The sequence below is a fragment of the Eurosta solidaginis genome, chromosome 5, assembly GCF_040869045.1.
Source record: "Eurosta solidaginis isolate ZX-2024a chromosome 5, ASM4086904v1, whole genome shotgun sequence".
In the NCBI taxonomy this organism is placed as follows: Eukaryota; Metazoa; Arthropoda; class Insecta; order Diptera; family Tephritidae; genus Eurosta; species Eurosta solidaginis.
The window spans coordinates 199,806,027-199,833,600 of record NC_090323.1 but is presented as its reverse complement, the minus strand read 5'-3'; the positions used below and the strand labels follow the sequence as shown (position 1 = coordinate 199,833,600).

The 27,574-nt window shown below is 38.3% G+C and overlaps 1 protein-coding gene across 11 annotated transcripts in view; it reads right to left on the bottom strand.

Annotated features, from left to right (window-relative positions):
* The window catches only part of Eip63E (cyclin dependent kinase Eip63E), a 733,437-nt gene extending 724,722 nt beyond the window's left edge, over positions 1-8,715 (bottom strand). For 3 of the 11 annotated variants that reach the window (XM_067787449.1, XM_067787458.1, XM_067787459.1), the window contains exons 1-2: positions 6,925-8,715; positions 2,984-3,546 (exon numbers count right to left, since the gene is read on the bottom strand). In XM_067787449.1, coding sequence (XP_067643550.1) covers positions 2,984-3,113 — 130 coding nt within the window. In that variant the 5' untranslated portion in view covers positions 3,114-3,546; positions 6,925-8,715. Of the gene's footprint in view, positions 1-2,983; positions 3,553-6,924 lie in introns of those variants that run through there. The other 8 variants (XM_067787454.1, XM_067787455.1, XM_067787451.1 and 5 more) reach the window with 8 other exon arrangements.
* Positions 8,716-27,574: the final 18,859 nt, after the last annotated feature.

Genomic DNA, 27,574 nt, shown 5'->3' with positions numbered 1-27,574 from the left:
ATTTGAATCTCTATGGGAATCAAGTTGCCAATTCAGCTGTATGCCATTGTAAATCACTTGATTCCTCTGAAAATGACGCTGACTAATGCTTTAGATATTTTGACGTCAAAACGCAGTCAGGTGAGCCCACCCACTGTGAGGCTACTGATAGCAATTTGCTTTGTTTTTATGCAAAGAAATGCAGGCTGTACCCGTCTGTGTTCGAGTAGATAATTGCTTTATTGTGCGTATTTTAGACGATATGAATAAATTTAGCTATTTCTGCTATATAATTTGCTTTGAATTTTATTATATACTAATGCATTAACGGCCATATTGTTCCACAACAACTATTAATTACGTTAATTTGTCATAACGAATGGAAGATTCCAAATTTGTCTCGCTTTAATTCAAAGCTTTCATTGAAGTTTGTTGCAAATGAGCTTTTACAGGCAGCGAATGCAAGTCAGCAAAAAATCGTATCCGAGGCAACCGGGTTGGTAGGTAAAGGCTAATGTTTTGTTTGCAGAAGATAGATAAAGTTGTTGTTTATCGGTTAGCATACATATATAATTTGAAAGAAACATTCTGTGAGAAACAATAAATTTCCAAAGGTTGACCTATAGGCTCGGTTGAACTTAGCGTTCAATAAAGACCTCACATTTCATCACTATGCTTCTCTCCTCGTTTTTTATGCTCCACGGATTATATGCATCATCTGCCTCCTTTTAATTTCTGCTAATCGGATTGGGGAGTCCACCGTCGATTCATCGAGTGCAGCGCCCTCCTTTGCCAACTGATCGGCCTTTTCGTTACCTTCCCTTAAGAACGGGAACAGAGTATAGATGTATGATACGGCATGAGCGAAGTCTCTATAATGTTTGTTTGCGTTCAAGAACACTTCTTAATGAAGTACTGTGTGAGATTATTGACTAATGGCCTCCTGACAATAAATATGTATCTTGACGCGACTGTAGCGTGAGCACGCTGCCCCTAGAATTTCTGCTGCTTATTTCACGGTTTAATTTCCACTAGTAGGATCTACTTATTTCTGGGTCGACACAGTGAACAGTAGACTTTACCACTCCTGTTAATTTGGAACCATCGGTATACAAGTGTAGATTTCTTTCGAAGCTAAAGCACGGGTTCATGTATTCCGTTCGCCATATGTTTAATGGCGATATAATGATGTGGCCGTGCGGTAGCTTTTTTTTGGCTGTCTACTAAACAAGGACCCCATAGTAAAGTATGAGCTTGACAATTGTCTTAAATATCCAACGAGAGAGTGTAAGCGATAAGCCCCATGTGCATCCTAGCATCCTCTTGCAAGCATTCAGTGCTAGGGAGGCTTTCTTCAACCTCTTTTCCACATGGAGTTTCCACGACAACTGACTATCTAGTATAATTCCTGGATATTTCGTGCTTTACTTTTCTTGCAGGGTTATCTCTTCCAGCTGAGGCCCTTATATTTCCTTTTCAATAATACTAGATTGGTTTTTCCGCATTGATGTTTAGCCCGCCTTTAGATACCCAGGCATGTACATCCCGAAGGGTCTGGCCGACCAGAGAGCTGATTGCTGGCAGACATCTGCTACTTATGATGATTGAAACGTCATCTGCATACGCCGTGACTTTGCACGTTGACCTGTAAATAGAAGAAGAATTTTTAGGTGTTTTGTTACTTAAGTTGCAAACCTTTACCTGTAAACAAGGAAATTTTCCAAATCTTTATTGTAGGTAGTTAGAAACACATAAATTTCATTTTCACCGAAAATTTTAAGATCTTTGAAACATAATAAACTTCGAAACGTTTGGCTGTAAAAATAAAACTTTTTTCCAGGTTCTGCTAACATTTTTGAAACACAATAAACTTCGTAACATCACTTTAATTTCTGCCTGTAAAAACGGGATATATTTAATTACACATTTCTGTACATAAGATCATAGAGTATTAACATATAGTCATTTAGAGATGATTTAGAGATATGCAAGTATCTTTCGTAACAATTATAAATGTTTCTGATACAAAAGAGTTTCTATTTAAATTACATAAAATAATTTTTTCTATGATAAGTATACTTCATTTTAGAATGCTAGCTCTTTAAATTGTGGGCTTACATAAATGTACCAATACATTTTTTTTGGAATGACTCATTGCGAGTGAGTTATATACTCAACAATAACGAACTAATTCTATTATAACTGTGTGAAAACCAGCAAACAGGGTTGACTTAAGTCGATAATAATTATTTATAAATTATACATTTCATACTGAGAATCGTAGACCATCGCCTTCATCTATTTTTTCTGCCATCAAATACAATCCAGCACTAAGTTACTTGGTAGCATCATCAGCATATTCATACGACCTCTTATAAAATATGTATGCAGGATTATATACGCAGATGCTATTAAAGCTGACCCGAACAACGTTAGACCTTGAACTTTTGTGCAGCGACAGCAGCAGAGTTATGTCAGTATGTATGATGAATACAAGTTATAACAACAAAGTAACCTCAAGTGGATTTTACTAAATTGAATATATGTAGAGTTAAGCAATGAATACGAGGAAGGAGGAAATATTTTAAATTTGTAGTTAAAGCGAAAGCGAAATTTCAAATTTGGGTCAATTAATGTTGTATAGAAATATAAACAAACAGAAGAGGTAAATGGGAGCTTAGTGAACATGGAAAAAATTGGAAAACTGAAACTTTTGTGGTCAATGGAGGGCTAAGAACTTTAGCAACAGGGATATGTCTTTACTGACCATTTTACCTTACCATTTAAACTAATTTTTTAGATTTCTTAAGATACATAAGTGTGAAAATTACCAGCAATGGCGCCAAATATTGGATTAAAGAAGAGGTTAAAATTCAAGATTTTTAGTAAGACCTTTTTCTCATTCCCTTTCTGTACGTAAATTTAAGATTGTATTCGCTCATAAGCAGAGACGTTTTCGCATTCCATTTTATTCCTGCTCTATTTTATATTTCTCTTTACTTACCATCTTTTGCGATTTTTGTTGTCGACATTGCGAGCGTTGTTGTTGATGTAGTGTTGTTGGCGCCGCTATTGTTATGCATGGAGCAGTCGGCTCCACCAGCTGACAGACTTCGCTCCATTGAGTAGTGCATCACTGAAATCACATGCACTTATTGTATGTATTAGTAAAAGATGTTGACGGAATGTAACAAATTTATATATTGAATATTTTGGTTACAGCACTTTAATATATTTAAAACACACAACTTTTATAAGATTGACTGTTTTTATTTATTTTTTTTTTGCAGACTTTTTTTTCACTACTAACACCTTAACGAAAAATTAGCTTTTTCATGTTTCTTTTTTCTAATATTTTTTATTATTTTTTGCGTGATAACTTTTAACTTTATTATTAAACGATTGCCTTTACGCTTCAAGTTGTTCTGTATTTTTATTTTATTTTTTGAGAAATTCAAATGCCAATATTTTTATTGGTTTATTTATTCATTTTATACGTATTACGTAATCACTTAAAGTTATTTTGCTTTTTTGTAATATTTAGCTGCGGACGGGACTGCAAAGAACCTGAGACTATTTGTGCATATTCTACAGTTTCATGCACTTTCGTACAGTTGCGGACATCGAAATGAGATAACGATAAGAGGGCTTGCTGACGAAACTGTTACTTGCTCTTCAGAATCAGCCCCCTTCAAGAGAAACGTACTAACTGGACCAAGACCGTCTCATCTTCTGTTGATATTGGTTTGATTTCCTTCTCAGGGTTGAGCAAAAGGTCTGTTGGCTGTATACGGTTACTCATCTTCTTGACCCATACAAAATGTGCGATGAATCACAAATTACCATGGACTTTCTCTAACTGGAGTCCAAGGGAACTTGCAGTTGCAAGATGTTTGGATCAAAGAAGTAGTGATGTTAGAGGCAAGATAGTTGTTGTAGAGGTTTATTTTGGATAAGTACGAATTTAACCTACAACAATATGCAGATAGAAGTTGTGCATTCTTCTACTGCGAGCTCAGGGTACTGGAACCTAAAAACGGAGTTAAGATTTCTGATTTGACATTCAAGTTATCTATAAATTGCAGACCTATCCTATAAAACGGCAATGAAAATGAACTAATGGTTTTACCTGCGAATACCTCGAGCCAACAACATGGAATACCACTCCCTTCCCTTTATCGAAACTTGGGGTGCTTAACCGAGTGTTGATTTCACCAAGAAATGTAGTCTAATTTCTTGAGCAGTGGCCTTGTAAGAACACAGTCGGTTAAATACCAGAAACAACAGTGACTGTATAGAATCTTTAATTGTATTTGAGCATATGTGTTTTTTTTCTCTTGTTTAATGATCTTTCTTTAACTTACGTACATTTTCAATACGAATATGGAAATTTTAACAAATTTTATTCTTATACACGGCTGAATCTAACTATCGTGTCTTGCAGAGAAGCAGGGTCGTGCGCAAGGGGGGAGGCTCAACCTCTCCCCCCTGGGCTTACAGCGACTGAATTTTTTTCATAAAAAGTGGTAGACGGAAGAGTGCTTTTGTTGACTGATAGCAAATAAATATGGTAAATGTTTCTCCTTACTCCGGTTTCTATTAATTTTTATCGCAAAACTAGTCTTGACAATAACGGGTGCTTACTATGAGCTTCCATATGTTCAAAACTCCCCCTCATAGACAATTCCTGCGTACGCTTCTGCAGAGAAGGGACGCCGCTTCATAAAGAGCAGAGTTAAGGGATATGTCAAAATTACTTGGTTGCTACTATTTTTCACACAAGAAATAAATATGAAATTTGTCTTGGGCGTTTGCTTAAGATGTGGATAATGCGCTTTAAGTTTCGAAAGATGACGCCTCTAGACCCGGAGATTATCGTCCGTAATGCGGAGAAGCCCCCTAAAACATCGAGTCTATAGGCCAAAGCCGGAGAGTTGGTGGCTCTAGTTACAAGTACAATATCTTTGAGTTATATACGAGTTGAGATCATTACAAACAGCAAAAAATTACTTCCTCAAATTTTTTTCTTTTTATTTCCTTTTATCTGGGTTTCTATCGGGTTTTTTAATGTAGGTATGGGCTGCCATATTTCAATGCCAGCAACTGTACAATGGTGATACTGCTAACAACGACCGTTTTCACCATCTTCAGTTAAATTTCGTTTTCTCCATGCTAACTGAAACATCACGTATCCGCTAAGTGCAAGGAAAAAGTGTAAACAAAGGTCAGCTGTTAAGCTTATTTCGTGTATTCACAATAGATTTTTCTAATTTGTTCTATAATATAATCACAATTATCGATTTAGCCGGGGCTTGATCACCCTGTATTGGTGACAACGAAAATCTCAAAAGATGCTCCTCGTGTTCCAATGACACATGAACCAGATACGGATAGAGATTTAACATGCAAATGCAACAACAACGTGAACCATATGGATCACATTGTAGTTGAGTTTTCATGTTAAATCTATATCCGTATCTGGTTCATGTGTCATTGGAACACGAGGGCTTTCTGATAGATTGCTATCCTCCAGGTAAAATCTAACTTAAGATGCATACATTGGTGCTTTATCGGTAACCGTATCGGTAACCTTATAACAGCTGATTCGACCAACTTTATGGGAATCAGTGCAATCCATGATTGGTGCCGCTAAGGTACAATTACCAGGTAGAAGCATTAGCGAAAATGCAACCCTCCCGTGTATTGTGTTGTTGCCGATTGTACATAAACTGTCAATCGTTCTTTCAGTTTCTTCTGTCAAAAGTGGTGGAGGAAGAAAAATGTCACATTTAATTTTCGTCAACAAAGCCAAAACAAAAAAAGAAAAGTTGGTTTGCTGATGAAGCTGGAGGAAAAAGGCATTTTAAATGGAAAATAAAGGTAATTAGCTGATTTTTAAATGATATTTATTTAATTTATTGTTATTATTTATTTACATATAGCAGCTGAATCACTTCTTCGACGTTTCCAGCGCATCAACTCTTGGTAATTCTATACGACAGCATGACACTGATAATATGCGTCCATAAATATCGAGAGAGGTGTTAGAAGACGCGCATTGACCTCGACAACAATAATCAGAAGGCGGAGGTAAAATATTTTGTGTTGGACAAGAGATATTTGCAAAAGAAGTTGAAAATTTTCATGTGCGCGTTGTAATGTTGATGATATTTGTACCCACAAAAAAAATTGTGGACATAAGTGTTTTGCGCAGATATAGTTTTGGTCTCCAAACCGGTGTTGGACCCACCCAGATTAATTGTTTATAAGCGCGGCCGAAGGCCGCCAGCGCAAAAATACTATGGATCCCACCCCGGTCTCGAAGCACTCCGGGGTCATTTTTCGGTTTTTTAGGAATATCTTTTGAACGAGCTAAAATTTCTCTTTTTCTTTTTCTAGACCAAATCTATATCCACGAAAACACTTTTACCCACAGTTTTGTTAGTGGGTACAAAACACCATCAAAATTACAACAGCCACATGAAAATTTTCAACTTTGGAAATATATCTGGAAAGAAATAAAATTTTCAATTTCCGTTTTCGAATTCGTGGTCCTGGGTCCAAAGCGCGTCTTTTGACTCCTCTCCCGATATTTTTGGACGAGTTTTAGTAGTTGTGAGCTAAAGTAAAGAATTACCTAATAAATTTTCACATCAAAAGTAAATAAACAAAAAATGTAAACATAAACAAAGTTTGACATTTTATGACCACCTTCGAATGAAAAAACATGTAAAATGCAACTCTGATGCTTTTACCTGGTAATTGTACCATGGTCGTAACCGTATCGTAGCCAACCAATTGGTTTTTGGTTTACCATCGTAACGATAAACAGCTGATTACGTTAGGGATACGACTACAGCGATACGACATACGGCACCAATGACTCCCGCTTTAGCTGGAGATGGTGAGAACAGACGTAACTGATTTTTCGAATTATACAATTACCTACGAAAATATGTTTCTTGCATAACAATGCTACCACTTTTTTTACTGATTTCAAAATTTCACTCTATATTTGAACAGAAATTTTTATAATTTTTTGGAATAACACGTTTTACTACTAATTCGGTGTATGCATATGAAACTAACAACGCCGACAAACCATTACCCACTTTTTATGAGAAGAAAGCCGAGATATCGAAGACAGTGGAGCACAATAAAGTGAACCTGCTTATCTTACAAATATTTATTTTTTCTATTATTTTTCACACACACACACACACACGCGGACTTGTACGAATAATACGAGAATGGCTTGTTCATACAGGGAAAGGTATACGAATTGTTTGAAGCAGTTTTTTTTTTTTTTTTTTGGTTTTTTGATTATTGAGGGGCTGATCGTGGCAGGTTGCAGATTTGGGCCTTTCAAAATCACGTTTCACTTTTGTGACAGTTTCTGTTGATAAAATTTTTGTGCAAATTGATTGCTGCAGAACAATTTTTCGAAAAAATTTTAATGATTGCTTGTTTTTATGTTGAGTTGGCGCATGCACAGACTTGTATATTCACATTTTTACTTGTTTGCTTTTGCTTTAAAGTGTTTTTTCGCCAATTTTATTTGTTTGCTAAATTTATTTGTATTACATATTATTTTTATATCACAGATAGCGCGTGTACCTTTTGGCTATACCACAATAAATTAGCCAATAATTTGACACTTGCAGCGTACAACAACAAAAACACGCGCTGAACAGCTGTGTGGGTTGAAGAGCGCCTAAAGCGAGCAACACACATACACGAATAACACGAAGTAGCAAAAGGTATTTCAAATTGGATGGATGACTGACTGAGTGATTGGATGGATTTTTATTAAATTTGTTGTTGCTTGGGTAACATGCGCAAGAAATGCGATGATGTAGCACAAAACATAAAAGCAAAAAGAAAAAACACGACACGAATCTAGGCACAAAAAGCAAATGAAAAGAGCGAGTTTTTAACAGGGCAACATTTTTGACATTTCTGCATGCGCTCACAAAGCACAAACGCTGACGCAGGGTTGCATTCACACAGAGAGGAAATGCGATTAGATGACGTTTAATGTAAATTGCACGAATTTGTTTTTGTTTTTTAATATATTTATTTTTATTCTTAAAAATTACTTTACATTCTACGCGCACGGTCTTTTTAGCAAATTGAACTTGTTTACCAACAAAACAAGCCAACGCAGCAGCGCGTTTATTTGACACAAATTGACAGCTGTAGAGAAGCGCCAGCTACATATGTCTTATTTTTCTTGTTTGCTTACTTCATTCCACATGCACTCTAATTTTTCTTCCCCCCAACAACTCCAATATGAAGTCCAACACCAACGTAGCTAGCGAGCGCAGCCTGACTGACAAAAATGCACGGAACAACGCACAAACACGAATGTACTAAAAAAAAAATACTCATGAAACGAGCACACACGCAACGCGAAATTGTTTCACTTTATTTAAGCAACAACAAATGGCTGCCTTAAATTATTTAATGCCTGCAAATGTACGTTCTTTAACGCCGTCTTTTCGTTCGCTTCACTAACAAAATTACATTCTTTGCTACACTGCCGTTATTTATGAATGTAGCCGCGTCGTAGGTACGTTGTTTTGTTTATTACACATTCCCTATATTAAATTCATTGTAATTTTTAATAGAATTATTTATTTTTTCACTATCGTTTTATTTTCGCCAAATAAAATACACCGACACGCATTGAAAATACGACCGAACGCGGCAAATTTTTTCTATACACTGCATGTGTCAACACAGCAATGAAGCGAAATGCGCACACAAATATGCAATGCTGAAAGAGTATGTGAAAGAGAATGCAGGATTAGTGATGTAATAGCACGTAGGGTTGCTTTTGTTGTCGTTGTGTGACTTTTGTATGAACTTAAAATTATTTGAAATTTAATTAAAAGCAAATTTCAATAAATGTTAGCAGTAAATTATTAGTAATTATTATGAATGTAAAATAAATTAGTTTTGTTACTTGCGCGTAGCAATAACCCAAACAAAAGCTTTAAGCGGCAGCAACTCTAATGTTTGCAGCGCCACCTAGCGTGAGGTAGCGGATATTTTAACGGTTTTAAACATCGCTGTAACTGTAAAAATATATACTTAACAGGGTGATCTTTATACTTTATAAGTTTTCTATTTCATAAGCAATTTTTTGAGTTACTTAGTCTCACCAGCGCCACATGTGCATGAATAGCGAAACTACGAAAGGTATGTGTAAACACAGGGAAAAACAATGAAAGGGGAAAATCAAAAATTACAAGTTACAATGAAAAAAGATTTCCCTTATTTTTTTGCTTTTTTTTTGCTTATTTTTTTACTTTTTTTTTACTTTTTTGTTATTAATAATCTAAATAAAAATGGGATTTAAAATTTTGATTTGTAAAAATATTTATAGTATCGATTGATTTGCGTGAATGCAAAACTTGAAGTGCCTGTGCTTTCAATATCAAAACGCGTGCTAGTTTGGACTAGACTTGGTAAGTTCCTTCGTATTTAGTGCTCTGGGCCACTTTTTATAAGCATTAGATAGATAAATAATTAATTGAGGATTGCACTGCGACCATTGCTGTTGTGCCCTCATTTCTTTCACAGCACCTCATCCAAAACGACTTCTTTGATGAAGCCCAAGAGTTCTCTTGACTTGAGGCATTCAATGTGGTAATGCCCTGGCCATGGTGCGCCCAAAAACTTAGCTTTACATCTCGAGATTACCTCACATTGCAAGACAATATGTTCCGCCGTCTCTGCTGGTTGATCACAAAATCGGCATGTGTTATTCGATTTTATGCCCAATTTCTGCATATGGCTGTTCTGTAAGAATAGCCGTTAGAGTTCTTAGCTTATCTTTCGAGAGGCCTATTATTGGCTAATAGCGAACTATACTATAACCTCCTAACAGTAACTTAGGGACACGATGAGCTTTGCAACAAAATAAACGGCTACTTCCCTAATCTCTCCAGTTTTTTCACCTCGCGAAACCTGACATTATCACCGACTAAACTTTCGCGACCTTATTTACAACATGGACGTCAATGACACTACGCTACCGACTGCCTTACACCCCAATATTTTGGATGTGACGCTCGACCAGGATCTACATTTTGGTGAGCATGCATTCGCAATTGTACCGAAAATCCAGAGCCGTAATAAAATCCTCAAATATCTTGCTGGCAGTACTTGGGGAGAAGATAAAGAAACGCTCATTACCACTTACAAAGCAATTGGGCAGCCGATTGCATGCTACGCGTCCCGATATGGTCGCCAAGCCTAAAGACTACCCACAGGCCCGCCAAAATACTGTCCTCAGAACCGCCATGGGTTATTTACATCTACATAATGAGGCGAAAATGTGTATGAAGCAAAAAAACACAAGCAGGTCCTCAGTGAACTCCACAAACAGGCGTCGGACCTTTATGCCAGGAATTGCCCGGTGAATCCAGTACTCAAAGAACAGTACCCAAAACTTGCGGAAGAGGAACGCATACTCCCCAGGGAAACGCGAGTCACTCTAGCTCAACTTCGTTCTGATTACTGTAACAGGCTTAACCCGACATACAAAATGTATGCCCTGCTTCCAATGTGTCCCCATATGACACCAACCATCTCTTCCATTGTAATGTGGAACCAACGCCTCCAACACCCCTCTCCTTATGTTCCACCCCTGTTGAAACAGCAATTTTCCTTGGACTCCCGTTAGAGGATATTGATGACAATTTGTGATCGGTCACACCTATTGGATGGGGCGAATCACTGCTACAACAACAACAACAACAGTTACTTCGATTGTCTCAAACCCAGAGCATTGCGCCAGTGCTCTTTTCCATCTCTTCTAATAATAAATGAGGGCTAATTGCCTGTGAGCCGACTGGCAGAAGCGGCTCAGGAGCGATGGGTTGTGCAGTCGCTGCCTCTATTGCCAGGCTGTCCGCCTGCTCATTGGCCTCCACTCCCTTGATACTTGGGACCTAGGCCAACAGTACTACGTTGTGTGCTCCTTATTGAGTGAGCTTTTCCACGCACTCAAAGACCAGTGCTGACTTTCGAACGCCGAAATTGCCTTGAGTGTGGTCTGACTGTCACCAGGTATGGCTATTGTTTCGTTGGAGTATCCATGTTGAAGGTTCAGCTTAGCGCACTGATTTGTGGCGAAGCACTGCTACAACAACAACAACAAATTATTGGATACTTCCGCTTGAAATATGCTGGGTGTATTCCCAGAGGTAATGATATTTTGGATCCAGGTCCGAAAACTCCAACTCCAATCCCCTCTGGCTTCATAGGATCTTGTGTAGGCATTGAATGCTCTTTAGTTTCGTTTCATTTCATGTAAGCTTGTCTCCCGATTTCACTTCGTAACTTCTCTCAAATACTATTTTCCTGAGGATGTCATCTCTCGGGATTTGAGAAATTGGGATCTTTATGTCAGTTCCTCCCTGTTTCGGGATGATATAATTTTTCCCTTGCCCGAGCACTCTTTTGCGATATTCAGGAGGGTTCACTTGGTTGACTGCTCTATCGCTATGTTTAGCAGGATTAGATCGAGGATAGCCTCAAGCGCTGCTGTGGGGCATGAGCGAATAGCACCCGTGATGCATAAACACGCCAACCGTTGAAGTTTTGTCAGCGCTTGCCTCGTCGTCGCTCGAGTTGTTCTCGATCTATCGAGCCTTAGGTTTTACTATCATGGTGTACATCCATCCCAGGGCCTTCGGACTGTACCCCTGGCATCTGATGCCATTTTTTTAAATCCTTTGCAGGAGTTCATCCACTACTAAGCTCCAAAGAAGGGATGATAGAGCTCCTCCTTTGGTGGCCTCGAAATTGTTTTATAAGCATTGTTAGCGCTTAGCCAACTATTTTCAGATTTGCGTAACAAGTCACTCTAGCTATCCCTGTTTTTATATATCTGTCAATTTCCAGTAGCAAGGGAGATCAAGTCATCCTACACCAGTCCCTCCCAGCTTAGTATAGGTATCCTCTTCCTATGCTTCCAAATACGGATGTCGACATAAATACTTTTTTGGCGGGAGTGTTTTTGGTCATTCGCATAGCATGAGCTTTACAGTGAAACCTTAACTTTATAAATGCCTTTATACTATTTAGCCCTTGACATCAAAGCAAGAACCAGAAGTCTTCCGAAAAAGACATAGCCCATGATTGCGAGCCATACATCATAACAGATATGAGATTTACAGGGCAGGACTTGATTTTTTTCGTCGAAAGTCCCAAATAGCACATGTTGGCAAGAGTTATTCCCCGATTGTTTTCAGCGACAGTGGTGTGGCCGGTAGTGTGCTTGCCTTTGACAGCAAATAAGGAAAAGTATAATACAAATCTATAGAAACAAGTTTTGTTCAATCAGAAAACATTTTTCTTAACGAGGTCAACACCCGTCAGTGGTTTGGCAAACACTCCGAGGGAATTTCTATCAGAAAGTTTTCTGATCTCAGATGTCGTTAGGATTCAGCATAAATACTTGTCGATCCCGTCCTAAATCTACTCGGAGGTATATCGCTATCGCAGTTAATGCTGCTTCCCAGATAAACGAAATCCTTCATCCTCCGTCAACTGTGGCATGTCTGAAACACATTGATCTTATCGTGGTCGACGTACGCATAATTCCAGGGTCCTCGTGTGCGCTGGGTCTCAATATCAAATATACCCATTATTTTTTTGCAATTAAGATACGTACACGACTCTCTGCCGTGAAAAAAGTACACAGAGTGTCAAGCAAAGTTTTCTGTAGACTAAGAGGCTCTTTATTGTTTAAGAATAAATTTTCCGCAGCGTTTCGATGAATTTATTTATAGGAAGGGTGTACAATTTTATTTATTTTTAATTTTTCTCTTTTTTTGCATTGTCTCGGTGCTGTGAACTATGTGGAAAGCTCCAAGATCGTAGCTCAGTGACAAGACTCTTAAAAATTAGTCACCACTCCCCTTCTGTACCTTTCTTAAAAATAACTCGTTCCATGCGCCTCCTACCGGATATTCTTCCACTTTTGTGGCATTGCATTGGTCCTCAGAACCATGTGTGAGGTTGCAATTTCGCAATTCAATGGGAAATTCCGTTAAAATTTCTTCAAAATTCGCCCGATTGGTACAAAATTTCTAAACATCCCGCCTTGCGCCACCTATCGGAAATTTGCTTCTTACTAAGTGCATTGTCATCGGTTTCGGGTTCTCAGCTGCTCCCTAGTTAACGGAAAAGTATTAAAAATAGTGCCCGAAACTGCAAATCTCTTATGAATTTTATAATTTTCTCGACGCGTGCTCCACCCAGCGGATTTTTAGATCACTTTGTTGAATTTTCACGGTTAGTAATAGAACTTTTTAATAAGTATCGATACCGGTACTCATTTAAAGTACTCGGATCAAAGTATCGAAACTAGTACTCATACTCAGTAAAAGGTATCGAGTAAATATACTCGATCCGTGTGAGTACTTCGTTTTTATTACCAAAAGCGAAGAAACTTTGTGTTTTAAAATGGGATCGGTCATTTATTTATAATAGAGCAGAAAACAAGTAGGGAAGCTTAAGTTCGGGTGAAATCAAAGATTATATACCCAGCTGTGTGCCTACAGATATGGGGCTTTGCACGTGAAGTGTTCCCACTTGAAAAACTTGATATATCGAAAATTCATCATACTTATAGCGTTTTCTTTTCTGAAATAAATTGTTGCCTAAGTAAATGGTAAAGCCTTAATAGAGTTACTCCTACCCAGAAAATTTTCAACATTTATAGTGCATACAAAGAACATTTCAACTCACCATATTCACTCATATTAACAGAGTATATGTTGAACTTAAGAGCGAATTGAGTGTTTCACAGAGTTGCATTGCCACACCGCCATTTTATACAGGGTAAAAGTGTAACGCTTTTGCGTTGCGAGCAGGCAACAGTTTTCACAAAAGAACGAAATACCCCGTAAAGGCGTGCTTGTTTTTTAGAATAGAACAACAACCCTTGCGCGGCGTACAAAAAGCGTAACACTTCAGCCAGAAAAGAAAACGCTATTAGTGTAAATGTTGTCAGGAAATGCACCCTTCCCGTGCAAAACAGATGACCGAAATATGAAGGGATGGCGATAATACAGGGTGTCGAAAGCTGGTTTTTTTCTTACGCTTTTTTCTATAAATATCAAGGTCATCAAAGAGTTGGCTGATTTTTATAATTAAACTAGCTGGCCCGGCAGATGCTATCCTGCCCGGTAATATTCCTTCCAGTGCTTTACATATTTTTCCTGGAAACGGTAGCATTTGTCATTTAGAAGTCCGTATAAAAAATTCAGCACTTCGCTTTCTATCTCAAGCTTTACCTCTCCGTTCGCTTTCTCCCTCTTTCCTCCTTTAAATATTTCTTTATCTTTCCTTTCTCTTTCCCCTTCCTATTCACTTCCCTTTCTCTTTCCCTTTTTTCCCCCTTTCTCTTTCCCTTTTCCTTTCATGTGGCACCCCCCAATTTAACGCCTTCAGATAAACTTCAAGGATAATAAAACACAAATAGTTCAAATTTCAATGATATTTATTTGAACGGAATCGAAATCAGTAGAGAGCCATATGATGAACAATGTCTTTTGTTTTGTTTTCTGGCGCAAAAATGAACAAAGAAGATGGTTTCCCAACACGCGAACAGGCAACGTACAGCTGACCGTGCGAAAAACAAGGAAATTCGAGATCAATCCCGCAGTCTTCCAACGATTGACCTTGCGATTTACTGATTGTCATCGCAAAAGCCAACCGAATGGGAAACTGAATCCGCTTGAATTGGAATGGAAAATCAGATGGAATAATCGGAATTCGTGGGATAAGGACTTCCTCTCCCTTGAATTTGCCCTTGATGAGCGTAGCTTGAATCACATTGTTCATCAGTTTCTTGACGGACAACCGCGTACCGTTGCACAATTTCGGATGATTGAGATTCCGCAACATGATTATGATCGATCCCCCTTTCAACTGTAAATTATGCGGCGGAGTTCCTGGCACATCAAGCGAGTTCAAAAATTTTGTCCGATAGTTTGTCGCTTCATCCTCGTCGGGCACGCTGTCAACGGATTTGTACGAATGCAGTTCTCCTTTTCTTTGAATAATCAAATTCAAGCTATCGACGTCCTTATTCTTCGCTGCAAGTATTGCCCGTTCACTAATCCAATCGAGATTTTTATAATATTGTGCAATGCCGGGGAACACTTTGGTGATGAGTTCTTCTTTCGACGATGTGAACTCGCAAAAATTTTCCGGGAACGATATTAATCCAGTGGAAACATCAACGGGTATTTGGCCATTGCCAAGCGCCAGCAGTTGTCTCGAGAATTCAAGAGCCGATGAGTCGTTCTGCAACGGAACTCTCATGTTCGAGGTCAATTTCAACTTCTTGAAATGCCGCCACAAAGACGACGATTTCAGGCATGCATTAAGTTCATCGGCAGCAGTAGATTTCGGGATGACAGGTAGCGTTTGGCGAAAATCTCCGGAGAGCAATATCATAGCCCCACCAAATTGTCCCGAATCACCTCGTAAATCCTCCATCGTTCGGTCAACTGCCTCAAAAGCTTGTTTATTCGACATCGTCCATTCATCCCAAATGGTGATTTTGCATTCTCGCATCAATTTCGCTGTCGCTGAATTCTTGGTCATTGTGCACGTTTGCTTGTCTACCGTGAGTAGATTCATCGGCAGTGAGAGATCTTGCCCGAATTGTAGCCAGAATCAAAGAAATTACGAATGTTTTTCCTGTCCACCGGGAGCACCGAGAAAGTAAATGCCTCCCGTTCCATCGTCAACAACCTTCATCAGAGAATCGTACACGTTCTTCTGCTCTGCATTCAACAGCTGCACATTTGTTCAGACTCTTTCGGCCAGCTCATCTCGATCATAGTCTTGCTCCCGTCTGCCATTTAACCGAGTACATCCAACAACGGATTATGCCAAAAACCTTATGCTTAACGATGTAATCCATGATCTTTTGTCTGAACACTCGTACAATGATGTCACGTCGATCGCTGGATGTTTGTCCTGTCAGCAAGAGATTCGTAATTTCAGGCGATTTCGGATTGCAAGTAAACGTGATGAATAAATCCGGCCGTCCGTAATTCGGAACATACGCCATGACATCCTGAGCGTACTCAAGCATGTGGCTCGGGCTTCCAACGTAAGTAGCTGAAAGAATGGTCAAAGAAGCGATGTTGGTTGCGTCTCCTTCAGTATCCATGGCATCACGCAAGTGCATATATTCATCTGATCGTAACTTGGACTGATTGGAACGAATGAAATTGAGGCCCTCCGTTTCGACCTTGACGTACATGTCAACGCAGTACTGTTGAAACTACTGGCGATATCTCAACAGATGATTGTCAACATCGCGCCGAGTCATCAAACGATACGCATAAAAATTCATTGAGCTGACCTTATTCGTTTCTTCTCCTGAATTATGAATTCGAACTCGGTTGCAAAATAAAATAGAAGTGATGACTTGTAAACAAACCTGTCGATGGATTAACCATCTTTATATTGAAGTGATATCCATCCTCTCCACGACAGAACATCAACGGGTATTATGCTCATGCAGAAGATTTTGTAATTGTTCGATCATTTCACGTTTAGTCGCAGTAAAAATTGCACAACGCTGATCTAGTTCAATTGCCGAATCACCAATGAAATAGATCTGAAGGAACTTATGATCTTCGTTCGGTAGTGGTAACAAAGCGCCCGCTCGATAGTGAATTTGCCCTTGAATCTGAATATTTGGAAGCAATTTAAAAAAAATATAACAATAATTGTTCATTTTGATAATAATGGGACATCATTACCTTAAAATTGGGATTGTAGTCGGTTACATCAACAACTTGGGCTACAAATGATGTCATTTGAAAGCATCCGTTATATTTTTGTGTATTCTCTAGAAAATGTTTTGATTGGATTGTATTTCCATAGAGTAACGGATACAATGGCTCTGGCGGGTGGGTTAAAATGGGTAATTTCACTTTGCCACCAGCGCAGCATAAGCCGGAGGTTTCTGATTGAAACTTCAAAGCATTGCAGTGCTGGCACACGACAGACAATGAGCCGATATCAACGCAGCGAAGATCTTTGTAGGCTATTGCGGAATCGTATTCGAAAGCAGCGCGATTCAAGCCTACATTTATTACTGGTGTTCTAACAACATTTTGTTGAATTTGTTGTGGTTATTGTGCAGCGCGAACTTGTGCAACATGGGCACGTCTCCATTCATTTTCTTCTGCACATACCTCTTGCGTTTGATTATCACGGACATTCTGACTAATTATTGCACGGCGTGTACGTCGTCCAAGGTTTGATCGTCTAATAGAAGGCATTAATCAAGCAAATAACTCCAACTAAAATGCAACAAAGTAATTTTTGACTAATCCTATTAAAAAGAAAATTCTTAAAAAAAAAAAATACTTACGGAATGAATGTATCGCAGTATATGCCCGCAGTTCTAGAAAATAACCTCACTTTTTACACGCAAACTTATTTTCTTAAAAAACAATCGAATTGATAAATATCGCAATGGAATTTCAATTGATCGTAATGCTTGTACCGTTTGTGGATGTGATACGCGATATATGACTATCCGAAATCAGAAAAATAAATCGATGAGCACGAAAATCAGAAAAACTCGAATCAACTGCAGCAATAACAAGTAAGGAAGGTTAAGTTCGGGTGTAACCGAACATTACATACTCAGTTGAGAGCTAAGGTGGCAACATAAGGGAAAATAACCATGTAGGAAAATGAACCGAGGGAAACCCTGGAATGTGTTTGTATGACATGTGTATCAAATGAAAGGCATTAAAGAGTATTTTATGAGGGAGTGGGCCATAGTTCTATAGGTGGACGCCATTTAGGGATGACTCTAGAATGCGTTTGTACGATATGGGTATCAAATGAAAGGTATTAATGAGTATTTTAAAAGGGCATGGACCTAAGTTCTATAGATGGACGCCTTTTCGAGATATCGCCGTAAAGATGGGCCAGGGGTGACTCTAGAATGCGTTTGTACGATATGGGTATCAAATGAAAGGTGTTAATGAGCATTTTAAAAGGGAGTAATCCTTAGTTCGATAGGTGGACGCCGTTTCGAGATATCGCCATAAAGGTGGCCCAGGGGTGACCCTAGAATTTGTTTGCACAATATGGGCATCAAACGAAAGGTGTTAATGAGTATTTTAAAAGGGAGTGGGCCTCAGTTCTATAGGTGGACGCCGTTTCGAGATATCGCCATAAAGGTGGGCCAGGGGTGACTCTAGAATTCGTTTGTGCAATAAGGGTATCAAACGAAAGGAGTTAATGAGTAGTTTAAGAGGGAGTGGGCCTTAGTTCTATAGGTGGACGCATTTTCGAGGTATCGCAATAAAGGTGGACCAGGGGTGACTCTAGACTTTGTTCGTACGATATGGGTATCAATTGAAAGGTGTTAACGAGTATTTTTAAAAGGGAGTGGGCCTTCGTTTCATAGGTGTACGCCTTTTCGAGATATCGCCATAAAGGTGGACCAGGGGTGACTTTAGAATTTGTTTGTATGATATGGGTATCAAATGAAAGGTGTTAATGATTATTTTAAAAGGGCGTGGGGCTTAGTTCTATAGGTGGACCCCTTTTCGAGATATCGCCATAAAGGTGGACCAGGGGTGACTCTAGAATTCGTTTGTGCAATATGGGTATCAAACGAAAGGAGTTAATGAGTATTTTAAGAGGGAGTGGGCCTTAGTTCTATAGGTGGACGCCTTTTCGAGATATCGCCATAAAGATGGACCAGGTGTGACTCTAGAATGCGTTTGTACGATATGGGTATCAAATGAAAGGTATTAATGAGTATTTTAAAAGGGAGTAATCCTTAGTTCCATAGGTGGACGCCGTTTCGAGATATCGCCATAAAGGTGGGCCAGGGGTGACTCTAGAATTCGTTTGTGTAATATGGGTATCAAATGAAAGGAGTTAATGAGTATTTTAAGAGGGAGTGGGCCTTTCTGGACCAGGGGTGACTCTAGACTTTGTTTGTACGATATGGGTATCAAATGAAAGGTGTTAATGAGTATTTTTAAAAGGGGGTGGGCCTTCGTTCTATAGGTGTTCGCCTTTTCGAAATATCGCCATAAAGGTGGACCAGGGGTGACTCTAGAATGAGTTTGTACGATATGGGTATCAAATTAAAGGTATTAATGAGAGTTTTAAAAGGGAGTGGTGGTAGTTGTGTATGTGAAGGCGTTTTCCAGATATCGACCAAAATGTGGACCAGGGTGACCCAGAACATCATCTGTTGGATACCGCTAATTTATTTATATATGTAATACCTGCCAAGATTTTAAGGGTTTTTTATTTCGCCCTGCAGAACTTTTTCATTTTCTTCTACTTAATATGGTAGGTGTCACAACCATTTTATAAAGTTTTTTCTAAAGTTATATTTTGCGTCAATAAAACAATCCTTACCTTACCATGTTTCATCCCTTTTTTCGTATTTGGTATAGAATTATGGCATTTTTTTCATTTTTCGCAATTTTCGATATCGAAAAAGTGGGCGTGGTTATAGTCGGATTTCGTTCACTTTTCATACCAAGATAAAGTGGGTTCAGATAAGTACGTGAACTGAGTTTAGTAAAGATATATCGATTTTTGCTCAAGTTATCGTGTTAACGGCCATGCGATTTTCACAGAAAACAGTTAACGCCATAAAAGCTATGCCCCTACCAAATTTCAAAAGGATTGGTTAATTTTTGTTCGACTTATGGCGTTAAAAGTATCCTAGACAAATTAAATGAAAAAGGGCGGAGCCACGCCCATTTTTAAATTTTCTTTTATTTTTGTATTTTGTTGCACCATATCATTACTGGAGTTGAATCTTGACATAATGTACTTATATACTGTAAAGATATTAATTTTTTTGTTAAAATTTTACTTTAAAAAAAATTTTTTTTTTAAAGTGGGCGTGGTCCTTCTCCGATTTTGCTAATTTTTATTAAGCGTACATATAGTAATAAGAGTAACGTTTCTGCTAAATTTCATCATGATATCTTCAACGACTGCCAAATTACAGCTTGCAAATTTTTAAATTACCTTCTTTTAAAAGTGGGCGGTGCCACGCCCATTGTCCAAAATTTTACTAATTTTCTATTTTGCGAATTATCGCACTTTTTCGGTTTTTCGAAATTTTCGATATCGAAAAAGTGGGCGTGGTTATAGTCCGATATCGTTCATTTTAAATAGCGATCTGAGATGAGTGCTCAGGAACCTGCATACCAAATTTCATCAAGATACCTCAAAATTTACTCAAGTTATCGTGTTAACGGACGGACGGACGGACGGACGGACGGACATGGCTCAATCAAATTTTTTTTCGATCCTGATTATTTTGATATATGGAAGTCTATATCTATCTCGATTCCTTTATATATGTACAACCAACCGTTATCCAATCAAACTTAATATACTCTGTGAGCTCTGCTCAACTGAGTATAAAAAGAGCACATTTGTTTAATAAAAAACGACAATGAAAAAAGTGCACCTGTCAAATTACGCTCAACCTAAGCACAGCACCATCTGTTATTTATCTGTTTAAACTCTGTTATTTGAGCCAAATCGGTCCTCCCGTTCTCAATTTTCGATTTCTCCAAATTTCCGACTTTTCCGCAGGGTTTTCCCAAAATTTTCTTTCGTAAAAACCTTCTCCTAGCAATTACGAAGAACTGAAAAAATGTCAGCCAAATCGGTCCTGCCGTTCTCAATTGATGAATTACTATACATTTTTCACACCATTTTTATATACATATATAGATTGAAGCTAGCAGGTTTTCTTTTTTAGAAATGTTTAGAGATTCTGGACAATACACACTTACTTTTCTTTTACCTCCATGTGTAGACTTCGTCCCCCGTTCCACCATTTTAAAAAATCGTTACATTATCGTGAACTATTTCTAAGTTTTCAAGTTTCTAGCTCAATGGGAAGTTGCTTTAAAGTCGATCGAAAGATTCCACATGGTCTAAACTAATTTTGCCAATATCTCTAAATTTCACATCCCTGCGTCATCCAGCCAAAGTTTTTTTTTAGCTTGTTTTGCATTTTTATTGGCTTTTGATGTATGCTCCTATTTCCAAGACTCTAATTCCACGAGAAGTTACTAAAAAATCGATTGGAGTAAGTCGATCACCTCCCTTGCACCGGATATGCTAAAAAAGGTAATCCATTGATCGCTAATTGTTACAACTCAATTAAAAGTCCAAACATTTACACTCATCAAACGAGCACTGTCAGCCAATTCATATTAGAGTACATTCGAAAAAAGTAATGGGTTTTCTATTAAAAACGGAAGTTAAATGGTAACAATAAACTGGCATTATCCACTTTGATGGCTCAATTTTAGGCCAAAAAATTAACATTCAAGACGTTCACACTGCGGGCCATTCAACAGCTGTGGCGCTAATGAAAGTGAATAAACTTAATTTTACTTTTGACTAATTTTTATTCATTCAGGTGGTGCTACTCCGATTAAAACCGATTTTATTGACAACTACAATTTTTGTAGTGATTGATTTTTAGTTATATATATTTATATGTAGCATTAGGGGTATTCGCTATAGAATGCGGATTACCTTGCGCAATACCGATATTTATTGCTTTGCGCTGAATCCATTATTGTACTTGTTATAAGTCATCGATGCCCTGTGACCTTTATTTAGATCTATTGTGCTTGAACTTTCAGCCTATTGCTGCATGTGGAGACTTTTAGTGTACCTAAGTAACTCTTCAGACTCTCTACTTCATATCAGAAAGAGATTAAGTGGCACGCCACCTAGATTCGAGAGTCACTACCTTGCCAGAGCGATGCATTCACAAAGAAGCGACAGATTTGTGTATCCGCTGGATTCATTTTACTTAGGTGATCTCGTAGACTGCAGTGTCCCGTGTAGTACCCAGCATTTGTGGGTTATTTTTGCTTACATTAATAAGTTTGACTGTGTTCTCGTTGCTGGGAGAGCAAACAATTTGGCCTGTCTTGGCTCTGAACATTTAATCCAGTGTGTAGTTTTCCTAGTATGTGCCTTTGTGAGTCTACAGAAGTGCTCTGGATTATGGAATGCTACAATAGCACTCTGCTGGGATAGGTGGTTTGTCTTTTGATTACCTTGATGTCGTTGCTGCCCGGAACCCTTCTTGAAAATACCTTGTTTATGCCTCCAAGATCATTTAGGGCTCTTGCGTATTCATTCACTATCTTAAAAGTAGTTTTCAGGGTTAGCCTCTCCATAGACATTTTCTTCCGAAAATTTTTATTAAATGAATTTCTGCCTGAAAAATAGTGGGTTAGCATCTCACTGGTACCAATTGCTTGAAGTTCGGTCACAGATGCCAGCTTCCGTTTTTGCGTCATCAAATTTTGATCCATCCATGAACCAGACCTCTGAATAAAGGTCAATATGTGGACTCCCTGTTTCCCAAAGAGTTCGGGTTACATGTAAACCTCAAATTTCATGATATTTGTAATTCGTGAGCGTAATAGCCATTGCATAATTTAGTTGCAATATGGGATTTTCTATGAATTTTCGTATTATGATCTGTCATGTTTCCGATCTTTAGCTCAGGTATATTTTGGAATCTTAGTACAGCAAGTGGGCCTCTTTCATTATTAGAGTTTTCGTGGGGGGGGGGGGGGGGGGGTGTTCTCACTAAGGCACTAAGTTCATCAAAAGGAGACGTTGTCATGGCAACCGTTTGAATAGATTTATATTAATCAAAATTGTTTTCGAAATTTGTGTTCCAGCTAATTTCGGCTCGCTTTGACTTTCAGTATGTCAAGTTTCAAGTTTCGATTATGTCATATAAATACCTCGAATTCGATAAAACAATTTGTGATTTAAACCTGACTTCGAATTTTTGTTATTTTGTTTCACACGCTTTGGGATTAAAAACTGATGGCGCACCAGTTGCCAAGCGAAAAAAATGCCAAGATGTTGGAAAATGAAGTTTTATGATTAAATTGGGTGGGTGTTGCCGTTTTCACTCATTTGTCACTATAATTGTCACTTCGTGGTCAAAATAGACGTCAAGCGCGATTGACGTCCAATGATCAGCCGTTTTCATTGATACGATAAGGTTTGGGGTCAAATTTGACCAAGCAATGAATGCGGATGGATGGAGCTCGTTTTTAGCAACTTAATCAATAATTTCAAGATTTTCGTAGTATACGGACTCGGCACATCGAATTTCATGTCGCTAAGTAGATCTAATGAAATATAGAAACTTCTTTCTTTATGTGCCGGCATATAATGCCAATTTATAATATTTTCTATATGCACTTAATCGCGAATGACCCTACTAAGGCACGGTTTGCAATAGCATATAAGTTCCATGTGTTTTTGAGCTTCTGGTAATGAATATCACCGGACATGCGCGGAACCATAACAACTGATTATTTAATACTTATGTATAGCAAACGTTTTTAGTTTTTTAATTGAATTGTTTGAATATTACCAAGTTTATTTGAATTGTTCAACTCTTCGTAATCGCATTTACTCTTCTTTCATATCCTCTGGGTCGGCGTTGAGTGAATAGTTCGAGAGAAGGTGAGATTAAAGATTTGCAATAAAATTTAGATGCTTTTTTAATTAAAAAATTTCATGAACTTTGTTTTTGTAATTCAATGGACTAAAGTCAAAATCGCGCTGCGCCCGCAAAACCGTTTGTTTTTATTATATAAGTGAACCTTTTTTTTGCTTGTTTGTTTGTTTCAAACTTTCACTGATTCGCAAAAATTAAATTGCTCCGAAAAACTACTTGGATCCGAAATAATAACCGATTTTGTAGTCCTTTATGCGGAAAAGGAATATGTTCAGAAAAAAAGATCGGTTGTGAAAAAGTAAGCGCTTCAACAAAAGTTACTTATTCGTTAAAAGTAGCTGTATCCGAAAAACTAAGCCGCTCATAAAAGTAACCCACAACTGGTTCAAAGAAAGTAGCTGTTTGCTTTTGTTGCTGACTTTTTAGTACCAGTAATATTTTGGCGTCGATTACTATTTCGATGATTCGAAAATTTTTTATTAAAAATTACAACTTTTCAATAAACAAATTTTGCTTACGTTTAATAAATATTTCTTTAACCAAACAAGTAAGCAAGGCTAAGTTCAGGTGTAACGGAACATTACATAATCAGCTGCCAAATTACAGCTTGCAAAACTTTTAAATTACCTTCTTTAAAAGTGGGCGGTGCCACGCCCATTGTCCAAAATTTTACCAGTTTTCTATTCTGCGTCATAAGGAGAATCCACCTACCAAGTTTCATCGCTTTATCCCTCTTTGGTAATGAATTATCGCACTTTTTCGGGTTTTCGAAATTTTCGATATCGAAAAAGTGGGTACGATTTCGTTCATTTTAAATAGCGATCTGAGATGAGTGCCCAGTAACTAACATACCAAATTTCATTAAGATACCTCAATGAGGCAACACCACCCAGGGTCTTAAGGGGTCATTTACGTAAACATTATGAGGAAATACGGCACCTGAGAACACAAGCCGTACGACGCAAAAAAGCAGAAGCAGGTCCTCAGTGATATCCACACGCAGACGTCGGACCTTTATGCCGGGAATTTCCCGGCGAATCCAGTACTTAAAGAAAAATACCCAGAACTAGCAGAGGAGGAGCCCACTCTCCCTAGGGAAACGCGCGTCACTCTAGCTCAACTTCGATCTGCATACTGTAACAGGTTAAACTCTTACCTATCCAGAATCAACACCGACATACAAAACATATGTCCTGTTTGCAATGTGTTCCCACATGATACCAACCATCTCTTCAATTGTATTGTGGAACCAACGCTTCTAACATCTCTCTCATTTTGGTTCACCCCTGTTCAAACAGCAAGTTTCCTTGGACTCACGAAGAGGACCTTGATGACAATTTGTGGTTGGTCGCACCTATTAGATGGGACGAAGCGCTGCTACAACAACAACAGCAACAATAGAGGAAATTTTTTGCTTGGTTGAGCAGGCGAACGCGCCCGACTTCAACTAGAGGTGATGCACTGTTTTCATACTACAAATTACGAATAATAAATGAAAAATTTGATCAGAACACTGATGAAATTCCAAAACCGGCTGTTTGAACCTCTTACCATAAATATTAATATTTGAAAACCTTCCCAGTTCCAACATACTTGAATTCTACGAGATTCTCGCAACATGCGCTAGACAGTGGAACATTTGGATATTCACCAGTTGGAATCCCACAGTGCGTATATTTTGGGCCCATCTGTGCCGCATGAACTCCAATAAATCTGACTCCAACTAATTGAAGATCGAATTTCGGAAACTCTGTAGGAACGCAAACCCTTCCTCCTATCAGGACGAGCCTCACAAGACCAGGGACTTATTGGTAAATTTTATTTTCCCTTTATAGTCGAAAGGGACGGCAAACGCATTTTCACTTCAGATGATAAGCTGTTTCCATAGATATGTCCAAATGCATGGTCGAATTTGACCTAGTAAAAACCAAGAATTATACTCAGTAAAATTATCAGGACTCGCCCTGAAACTCATCTGTGATCTACTTACTCTACATAGGTAAATAAAGTTCAATCATATTTTGACACTTGTCATAAATGACACACGCCCTTTCAACTTGGTTGCTGCTTGTACATTTTGATTAACATACATATCTATGTGTGTATATATATAATTAAATATCTTACATAATTTCCGTCCAGTTAAAGCCAATGTTTTGATAAATTGAGGCTGAAGTATACTAAAAATTTAACAGATGAATGGTGAAAAGGTGTAAAATGATTGTCAATACGATCTGTTGTTGTCATTTTACCATATTAGTGTTATTTTTACACACACATTCATAGAAAAAGTGTTTAGACAAATCAAATCTTAACATTAACCTAATACTTGCTTCTGACAAATAAACCGAAATTTTTTGACATCGACATTGAAATTCATAATTTCAAGCTGACATGCAACTTACAAAAAAAAAAAAAAATAAACCACACCTACAGCTGTCATCATATTTCACTTACGTCATGCTCTGTGCAGTAAGCTAAACTTGCCATGACGGCAGCCCAACTTTTTCCAAGACGGCATCGCTTATGATTTCATAGCTCGGTTGCGGCTTAAGGTTGGAATTGCTCTGAGTAAAATGGTGCGAGAGCCGAGTGGGAAAATCTGTTTCGGCAGAAGCTTCTCAAGGTTAAACTTTCCTGTATCACTTAGTGAACTTTTTTTGCTGCACAGAGGCTCGTACGTAGCATGACTGCTGCATAGGAATGGTACGAGTCAAAAGAAAAAGAGCTGGTATAGACGCAACATGAGTTCTGCCTTCTTAGTATTATATAAAGAGGCAAAATGAAGTACTTGCTGTCATCCAAGAAAGAATGAACGCGTTTGGGCCTTGGCAACTACGTCACTGTTGACAGATATAAATTCGAGACTGTGAACGATTGCATCTATATAGGAACCAGCATTAACAGCAAAAACAATGTTAGATCCATGGTGTCGACGGCGTGTATCGAAAGAGAAAGAGGTATAATGGTCAGCTATGTTAAATTTACGCAGATATGAAGGTAGCGAATAAAACCTAAAGGCTTCGATGGCTCTGTCATGGTATGCGAATGGACGAATACAATCCGTCTAGGAAAGTATATCACTCGCCACCGTAGTTTCGAAAAACAGGCTAGTGTAGGAAGATGTGACTTCCCTTGGTGCTCCCAATTGAGGTAGGGTATCGCGAAACAGGGGTTGCTGGCGTAACTTTTTACGAAACGGCAAATCGCTTAGGCGGTTAAGCGCCAATTATTAATGATAAAAGCTCGGCCAGGGTTTACAATTAAACCACTATGGAGGTAACTATACCAGAAACAAATAGTTTGGGCTTTTTAGAAGAGCTTTGTCACTTCTTATCAGTAATAACAGATACGAACAAGTTATTGGTATTTTTTCCGAGAGCCATTGCTGCTTACAACTAGCTCCAAGCAACTTAACCAACGCTCTAGAAATATATGTGGAGAGAACTGAGGGAATACCCAACGTCGAAGTCGGTATACGTCTTAGGGAAGCCAACGGGGAAATTCGAGATTATTACACGTCCAAAGCTCAGCAAAAGTAAAAGAGCACTACGAGCTGTACAACTTAAACAGCAACATGACCAGACTACAGTGGAAGAAGGACAAGAAGTCTACTGCGTAGGTGTAAAGCCGACACCCAAAAACAGACGTCGGCAGCGGTCATTGGGCTTTAGACACGCATGTAGGAAAGATTGCTAATCTGCATAGTGACTACACTGAAAGAAATGGTGCTAGCAAAATCAACAAATCGGTTCTGTTTTTCTTGACTTAACGGAGATTCGGTGAAATTGATCGAATTATGGTTAATTCGACCGAGTTCTTTGTCAAGCGAACAAATTAGTTTAGTAATTTCAACAGAAGAGAAATTCTCGCTCTTAAGTTAACAAAATTTTGTAAAATTGACAGATTCCTAATCAATCTAACTGATTTTTCTGTTAACACAACTGATCTTACAGGTCATTTCATCGGCGATCAACTGTCAATACATGAGCAAATTTCAAAAAGAATTTTACGCTCACTGCGCTC